General features: G+C 42.9%; 1 protein-coding gene across 1 annotated transcript in view; it reads left to right on the top strand.

Annotated features, from left to right (window-relative positions):
- EPCAM (epithelial cell adhesion molecule) overlaps positions 1-7,842 on the top strand; it is a 10,659-nt gene extending 2,817 nt beyond the window's left edge. The window contains exons 2-9 of the mRNA XM_018576293.1: positions 914-1,030; positions 1,486-1,729; positions 3,106-3,168; positions 3,254-3,311; positions 4,443-4,544; positions 5,316-5,513; positions 7,084-7,125; positions 7,748-7,842. Coding sequence (XP_018431795.1) covers positions 914-1,030; positions 1,486-1,729; positions 3,106-3,168; positions 3,254-3,311; positions 4,443-4,544; positions 5,316-5,513; positions 7,084-7,125; positions 7,748-7,789 — 866 coding nt within the window. The 3' untranslated portion in view covers positions 7,790-7,842. The remainder of the gene's footprint in view (positions 1-913; positions 1,031-1,485; positions 1,730-3,105; positions 3,169-3,253; positions 3,312-4,442; positions 4,545-5,315; positions 5,514-7,083; positions 7,126-7,747) is intronic.
- Positions 7,843-8,972: the final 1,130 nt, after the last annotated feature.

The following is an 8,972-nucleotide window of genomic DNA, read 5'->3' as shown; positions in this document are numbered from 1 at the left end:
TTGGGACGCGAACAAGCACATATAGACGATTGGCTGGCTATGGAGCCGCTGATTGCCTATGTGAAACACCCGGTAACGGGTGTGTGCAATGGTCCGGTCTTTTCTGCCCATGCGTGCCCGCTAGGGGGCGCGCAAGCAGGAAAAAATGCCGTCTGGCGACAGCAACCCGCCAATGCAGCAGTGCTGTCCGTCCGTTTTTTTTTACTACGGTCGGACGGCAAGAGGTTAAAGGAGAACTATGGGGTCAGTGTTTTCCCCATAGTTCTCAGGGTAACGGGAGGACACAAACTAGCGTACTCCCGTTACCCTAAGCTCAGTATACCGCGAGCTATAGCTCGCGGTATACTGAGATGCCGCAGCGGATACCGATGTAGATGACGGGATCCGCCCAGCTGCGTGAGTGACAGAGGCTCTGCCTCTAGATAGGCAGAGCCAGCTGTACCCGCCCCATCCGTTCTGCCAGTCAGCGATGGGAGAGGGGAATCCAGCCCCTCCCCGTCACGGCAGAGAGCTGTGACAGGCTTGAGAGGTGAGCAAACCTGGTATGTGTTCGCTCACCTCCCGATCTACTGAGCCGACCTGTGACAGTCTCATTGTCACAGGTCGGCTAGAACTATGAGGTGAGTGGAAATCACTCATCTCATAGTTCTCTAAGATTTGACAGGGTGCTGGCCTGAAAACCCGTAGCTACAAAATCAGGTCAACAGTGACCGTTCCTGATTTGTGGTCTGTCTAAAGATATCGCCAGTCTGCTTAGAAAAGCGACCTAGTTTTTGGTTTGTCCTGCCTGGCTTTTAGATCTAAATGCATGATTGGGGCACATGCTATGCGGGGGTTGTATTGTAGGTAGGTGACAGCTATATTCCTATGTGATCCTCAGTACTAATCTCATCTCTAATTCCTTTCCTTCTAGATTGTAAATGTAAAACCCTTGCATTGGGGAAGTGTGATGCAGCAGATGGTAATGCACAGGACTGCAAGTGTGTCCTCCAAATAGGTACAGATGAGAGGCCGGTGAACTGCACCAAATGTGAGTATTCTGGGGAAAATCCCCAAATTGTTTTTTTTCTCTCTGGTCCTTAGTTTATACCAAAAATATATATCCCACAGTCATCTTGCATTCTAAGGGACAACCATATCATCATCTAAAAGTCGGTGGGGCTTTACCTAATATGTTGTGGAACGTAAGTGGTCACTGAATATTTTATTTAAAGACAAACAGGTTTCCAAATGGTTCCAAACAAAATGCATAGAGCAGCCAATCTGGGAACCACTAAAACTGAATGTAGACCCCCAACTGGGACCCAGCAAAAGCCGACTATCCCTGGCCTAAATTGGCATGTAGATATTAGTAGGTTTTGGAGATGTTGGTTTATCACAACCTCCGAATTGCCCAGATAAATACCTGGAATGTTTGATTCCAATTTGGACCCCCCTTTAGATTGTCAGCCTTATGTGTTCTGACACTTTTCTTGCATTTTCTAGTAATACCCAAATGCTGGCTAATGAAGAGAGAGAGCGTTGGAACCAAAGCTGGAAGAAGACCGAGGCCTCAAAATGCTCTAGTTGACAACGATGGGCTGTATAATCCTGACTGCGAGGCCAATGGAGCATTTAAAGCAAGACAGTGCAACAACACTGATACATGCTGGTGTGTCAACTCCGCTGGAGTCCGAAGAACAGATAAAGGAGACAAAAACAAGAAGTGTGCAGAGCTGGTTAGAACCTTGTAAGTATTGGCTGTTCAGAGCCAGTGTCTAGAGGTGGGGGTTACATGTCATATGTTTGTTAAATCCATCCATAACCAGTAGCTAAGTGACACTAAATTCATTAGTTCAATCTGAAAAATAGTCTGAAAATACATTCAGGTATCTGAACTATTAACAATACTGTAGCTGTGTCACTCGGCTGTAAGTCCTCAAATCATCTCCGAAATGGTGCTGACACTGTCCTTCCTTCTGGAGGGTGGCTACTTTTTGTTCCCCATATTCCCTGTTGTAAAGTAGCCACTGCTCCAAGCTCACTCCTGTGATGGGACTATAATCTTGCGTTTAGGTTTAAACATTTTGCATTGAGATTTGTAGTCATCACAGGAGTGAGCTTGGCGTGTTGGCTACTTTACAACACACGGGGACTATGGGGAACAAAAGTAGCCACCCTCTGGAAGGACACTGTCGGCACCAATGCAGAGATTTGAGGAATGTAAACGTGTTTCTTTTTACCAGTTAAGGTACTTGACTGCAGTCTTAGGCTTTAACTCCAAAGTTTAGTGTCACTTTACATCAATCTTGGGGGACAAATGTCGACTATGTTTAAAAGGGTCCATCTACTGTGACTGTCCCAAATCCTTCACTCTTCCTTACCCTTAAGGCTGGGTTCATACCATTTTTCTGGAACATAGTGCATTGCGTTTTGCCGTGATTTGAAATAATTTTTTAGCTTAAAATGGTATTACAGGTGCATTCCATACCAAATGGGACAAGCAGTATTTTTCTGATGGGAACAGAGGCCAGAGATAGCATAGGGATACATTTTGTGTCTGGAAAGTCTGGTCTGTAGGTAATCTGGATGTGAATGGGCCCTCAATGTCTCTGCTTTCTCATCCGCCTTTGACTCGGAGCCTGTAGTCTTGGAAGTGGCATCTCCTAATCTGCATGCATGTACTAGGTCAGGGATTTATTAAGCACTGAACCGTGTGGATGAGTAACACAAATGCAATGGTAACACCTATATTGTAGAAGGGTGCGGGTTATTTAGATTGGCTTTCAGAGATTTTTCTTTGTCAATTCTTTTAAATGGTGAGAAATGTTTGACTGTAGGTTAAGGTTGTCTATCCCTGGCCTGTTCAATTGTAGGGTCTGATTTCCCAGTACAAGGCCATGCCCCAATTCGCATCCTTGTGCTCTGATAAGAGAAGTCCTGGGTATGTAATTCATGCTTTTATATGCTTGGTCACCACCGAGGGGGATGGGGGGTTGGGATGTAATGCTTCCCTAGTTGCAATCCATTCTTTGGGAATGCCGGCTCACTGAATGGATTTTGTGTTTCACTGGGGTGTATGCTTTTAATTTTGAAAGTGATTTTAAACTTAATTTCTTTTTACAGCTGGGTGATCGTTGAGATGAAACGAGAAGACACTGATAATACACAGAATGGTGCAATTGAGACGTAAGTTCTGCAGATATAAAATATATATTTAAATTGTATTTCCTCAGAAGTAACGAGCCTTACAGATCTTTTTCTGCTTTAACAGGGCTCTGCGAAGCCTGATTACAAACAGGTACAACCTGCCTCCAAAGTACATTGAAAAAGTTGAGGTAAGCTGCTTTCCTTTGGGTAACTGCCTTGTATCCTATAGGATTCTCCCTTGTGACTGTCCCAACCCCCTCCACCAATGTGGGATGCTTTTGTTTGCTTCCAGATTCCATAGATCATATTGTAGTGAACATTTTATGGGCCAATTCATGCTAACATTTTGTAGTAATGCATGTGTTTGTGCATTGGGATGCTATTCAGAATGAATGGCACCTCAGACATGTGGCATGCATTGCACTGGAGTGTGCTAGACATTTATGGAGTGTTGGGCAGCCCATTAAAATGGGTTTGACTAACGTTCTCCCAGTCAGACACTGTCATGTTGGGGTGCCATTCAGAATGAACAGTACAGAACTCTCACCCAAAATGCATGTGCATTACTGTACAATACATGGCATCAAACATGCACTGCTCCACTGCCAAGTGCTGCATTGTTTTTTTGGTGCATTAGCCAGTCAAATCAAATTGGTTGCCTGAATGCAAAAAATGGGGGCTCAATGTGTGGTAAAACAGCAACCATGTGGATCAACCCTGAGCTATCAAATGAGATTCAGTTATTTGCAAACTCTTTTTAATTGTCTGTAGATAGCAGTTTCAAGATGGCAGTTTCAAGCTACTAATTCTATGAAGCAGTTTGCTGTGGGTTATTTTCCAGAACCTCACTGCTGCAGTGAATGTAAAGAGTTTAGGGCTTCACACTAAATGCAGACCAGATCTGCATGAGTTTCTACACGCGCAGTGTTTTGCTTCGTTTTTTACACGTTCAGGTCCATTTTTGCAAAAACACTTTTTTAAAAGTTTAAAATGGGCTTCCAGTGCGTTTGCATGCGTTCCAGAGCAGGTAAAATAGGGCTTGCTGCAGTTCTTCTACATGCTATGGAACTGAATGCTGCAGTGTGAACTAGAGCCCAAAATACCATTGGAATACATTGGAGTTTTGATCTGGTCTAACTGCTCTGCTCCTGGAACACGCTTGGTGTGAACAAGCTTTTAAGCCTTTAAGCCTGACCATGCTTCACCTAATTGGCGCATTTAATCCGCGTGTGTGTTCTCACATGTTAATGCTCAAATATATATTGATGGGTGAAGTTGGTATTGCTATTCTAATGCAAATGTTTTCTTTACAGTTTGTAGAAAACTCCATCTTTGTAGATCTAAAACAAAATTCTTCAGTGAAAGTTCTTGATGATGTGGACATTGCTGATGTTGGCTACTACTTGGAAAAAGATGTAAGTATAGGTCTTGGGTAAGATATATTTAAGATGGCTACTGGAAGTAAAGCGGGAATATAAAAGTCCCATTGAGTTCACTCACGGTAATCCTATATATGCTACAGTTTTTTGTTCTGTAAAAGTCCAGCAGCAAGATTTAAAATACTGTGTTCTATTAGCACCTTGGAGAACAGGTCTACTACACCCACAAGCAGTGGCCCTTGTCTCCTGTGGTCTGACACTTCCATTGCCTCTCCAATGACCAGCTCTGCTCAAAGTGCCAGACCACTACTTGCAAGTGAGCAGCAGTGTAACTCCAAGGCAGTGATGTGCTGTACCTTCCATAATGGGTGAGACAAGCCCAAACCCAGTCACCCAAGCTAGTGTGAAGGTGGTAAGGGATCAGGAGGAGCCTCCCTGGCCCTCACTTGGTCATCACTAGTGAGGCATTGAGATCAATGTCAAAGTGGTTTTTTAATTGGGACAGCTTGTACAAATGGTGCTTTGCTATTGGTCCAAACCATCCAGAGCTCAAGCCTCTTGCATAGTGAGGCAAGAGCTGTAACAGCCTCTACTCTGAAGGTTATACAAGTGGTGGGGAAGCCTGCTGCTGTGTAACCTAACTTAGCTGTCAAAAGCCAGATGCAGCACAGGTTACAGTGTGGGGTTGAATTGGGTTATGAAGGGCACGATTTCTTGGCAACTGTTGCTTTGGCTTTTTGCCAAAAGTTTGTTCATTGCAATATAGAATATAACCTGGTACTAAGGTTTTGTTTTTTCTCATTGTAGATCAAAGGAGATCCTATCATGCATGCAGATGAGAAATTTGAATTCCTTGTCAATGGCAAAAACTTTGTTGTGAAAGAGCCTCTTATCCTCTACGTTGATGAGAAGCCCCATGAAATCAGCATGAAGCATCTGACCCCGGGTGTGATTGCTGTCATTGTGGTTGTGATCGTGGCAATTATTGCAGGAATAGTAGTCTTGGTAAGTATATTTGAAATTTGTTAAAACTGATAGCATGTCCTTGACAGCTGGAGTTTGGGGTGTGGACCATTTTAAATTTGGTTCCAGCTGGAAAAATAAACTTTCAAAACTGTTAAAAAAAAAAGCTGCAGTTTCCTTAGAATTGGCCAGCTTAGCCATTGAGACTTGCCTTCTGTATGTGTCTTTTGCAAATTTGTTTCCAAAGCCTAGCTGGAATCTTCTAACTAGTACAGCAAACTCAATGGGGCTGTTAACATCCAATCTAGAGTTTAAAAAAAATAACTACTTGTAAAACCGCTTCAGGAAAATTTTAAATTATGCCTTCTGCAATTTAGCCTCAATTTTGTACAGCAGTACTCGGACTGGGAGGGCCAGGAGCCTATGCAACTTGCACATGAAGAGAAGTAGGATGTGCTTCTGCACAATCAGCAAGGGGTGTTTGTATTTCCCATTTCTGCACTGCCTGGGGGGAATTTATCAAATCTGGAGCAGTTGCCGCTTGGCAACCAATCAGCTGCTACTCCAGTTCAGATTTGAAAATGAGAAGCTGATTGGTTGTCATGCACATCTGCTCCAGATTTGGTGAATTCCCCTCGTGTCTAAGAAAAACATGTAAAGTAAAGATGCCCATACACTGTACGATTCTTGTACGAGAATCACAGGAAATCCTGCAATCGTACGAGAATCGTACAGTGTATGGAAGGCGTGCGACCGTTTCTACTGTACGGTCACACGTCTTTCGTCGAACAAGCAGGCTTGAAAACCCACTGAGAATCGTACGATTCTCGGCGGGTTAGTGGCCTGCTTGTTCGACAACTGCCAAACGGGCCGGTGTGAGCACGTGCACACTGCCCATTTGCAGTGATCGGAAGCCCACCCCTCAGCGGGGCGGCCTTTCCACGATCGCAAGTACGATCTGCCCCTCCAAGATGGGCAGATCGTACGAGTTTTCAATGAGTTTACGACCATCGCAAGACAAAGTCTTGCGATGGTTGTAAGGTGTATGGGCATCTTAAACATGTGGAGAAAGATGGGCTGCCATCTCTGGCCTACTGAGAGTTTTAGTAGTTGGGCTACCATGGCTGACCAATTGGTCTAATCCTGGTCCACATTTTAATTCTGCATGAGTCTTAAGTCAAGCATAACACTAGTACCCCCATCTTTTAAGGAATCTAAAAATATCTGGGGATGGGTTTTCCAAGAATTGGGAAAAGGAAACTTTTTACCTCAATCATTCAATCTCTGCACTCCAAGAGGGCCTGACAAAATGGTTGTAGAGGGCTGCAAGCAGCAATCACATCACTTGTACGGTGTTCAGTTTTCCTTTTTCTTTGCCAGTGCTATGTCATGTGCTACCACAGCATTTCTAAGTGGGAATGGGCTTCCCAGGCAGTCTAGCCAGATCAAATTGGACATGGCACCACATGTCGCCATGTCTTTAGGTACTAACTCTAGCAGCCTGAACAAACTTTTTGGTTACCTGTGTCAAGATTTGTGGTTTTGTCAATGCATTGAGCAAAATAAGTTAAACACTTTGTAAACCCATCTCTAAATCACTTTCCTTTCTCAGGTTCTGACAAGGCGAAAGAGAGGCCGCTATGAAAAGGCTGAAGTAAGTATCAACTTTTGTAGAAAACAGAAAGCTTTTGTGTATGGGTAGAACTGATTTCCTCCATATGGATTTGATGGGTAAAAGAACCTAAACATGGTTAAATGTGGAAGCGGACATGTGTTTCAAGGTGTATCTGTAGACTTGTTATCCATGCCCTTGATTCACTAACTTGAGACTGGCCTTAACATTCATGCCTATTGGGCATCCTGACATTTCACAGGGCTCATTGATAATTTGAGTTAAATGATGCATCCTCAGAGGAGGCATGTTCAATCTTCTGACTGCCTATGGCCAACTGCACTATTTCCGTCTAGCTTTAAGCATAACTGAGCTCTACAGTGGCCAAGCTTGAGTCCTATAATGCAGTTTGGAAAGAATGGCTCCATAGTATGTCATGATTCTGGATGCATTTGGCTCGGGGTAAAAGTTCATGTGGAATAAATATTTGTGATAAATGCATCCTATAGCTACCTTCTGTTTAGGTTTTCCCCTGATTTGCTTTAGTTCATTGGAGGGCCTTTTTGGTTTTATTTTTTACCCACACTATAAACTCTCTACTTCCCCATAAAATCTGCAGTTGTCACTCCATGGTAGCAGTCCTAATATCTGCTTTCTTTTTCAGATGAAGGAGATGAATGAAATGCAAAAAGAACTCAACTCGTAGATCTGAAGCGTAAACTGGATAAAATCTTTCAGGGGGCCATGTGACTGATGTGCTGAACATTTGCATGCTGGGTTGATTCAATTATGCTGCTTATTGGATTTTCAACATCTCCAATATAGAGCTTTATAGAATATTTATACCAGGAGACTCCATCTTGCACCTGTCTGACTGTTTTTGTCATTTTTGTTGTCTGTGAGCCTGTGAAATATGGGTTTGTGTTTTAGATAGAAGCTGTAGGACAGAGTCCTTTAAATAATGCTACAAGATTGATCTTCAAGCAACTGGATGAGATGTTCCAAAGAACTTTTTGTAAAGGGGGTTGGAGGGTGGGGAATGTTTAAAATAAAGTGAACTTTTTTAGCTGACTTGTAAATATTCTGTATCAAAGTGAATCTTTTTTTTTTAAAATGTAATGTTTGGATTCAATAAATGGATAACTTTAAACAGTTTGGACATTAATTTGAGACAAACAAAAAAATACTAATTCTGCTGATGTGGCAGAGTATAATGCAATAAATCATGAACCCAAATCTGTCAAGAGTTGACTTGCCCCAGCACAGTTTAACTGCAGTTAGACTGAAGATTCATTCAGAGTATGGTGGAAACGCACCACATGTATTGTGGTTTGCATACACTGACAAAACACAAGTGTGAATAGGCACTTAATGTGTTCTGCCAAAACTCTTTGGCAGTGGGAAAGTATTTAGAACACTGCCTGTCTAGTGCTTCATTTAAGGTGCTTAATTTAAGGTGTTTCAATGGGAGGTAGAGGAGGTTCCTGAAGTACTTGTTATAAAAATGTGACTCAGCAATTTTTGTCTTGTCACAGTAGCAGGAAGGCTAGTATCGGGTTTAATGGAGACTCTGCAGCGATCTTGATTTATGGCACTCAATTACAGTTTATGTCCCCAAGTTAGTGTTTTGGCAGCTGCAAGCTCTCTAAGGTATGGAGATACATATTTTACACATCAGCAATAACATTTTTGACCACCTGTCTTAAGTTGGTTCCCTTTTTGCTACCAAAACAGCTTTAAAGCAGGGACTTCAATAGACCTCTGAAGGTATGCTGTGGTATCTGCACCAGTCAGTAGGAGATCCTGAACTCCAAGTTGCACGGTGTGGCCTCCATGGACTCGGTTTTTCTGCACATCCCACTGATGCGTGTTTGGATTGAGATCTGGAG

The sequence above is a fragment of the Nanorana parkeri genome, unplaced genomic scaffold, assembly GCF_000935625.1.
Source record: "Nanorana parkeri isolate BGI_ZX_2015 unplaced genomic scaffold, ASM93562v1 scaffold63, whole genome shotgun sequence".
NCBI lineage: Eukaryota > Metazoa > Chordata > Amphibia > Anura > Dicroglossidae > Nanorana > Nanorana parkeri.
The sequence above is the reverse complement of the archived record's forward strand: the minus strand, read 5'-3'. Positions and strand labels throughout refer to the sequence as shown.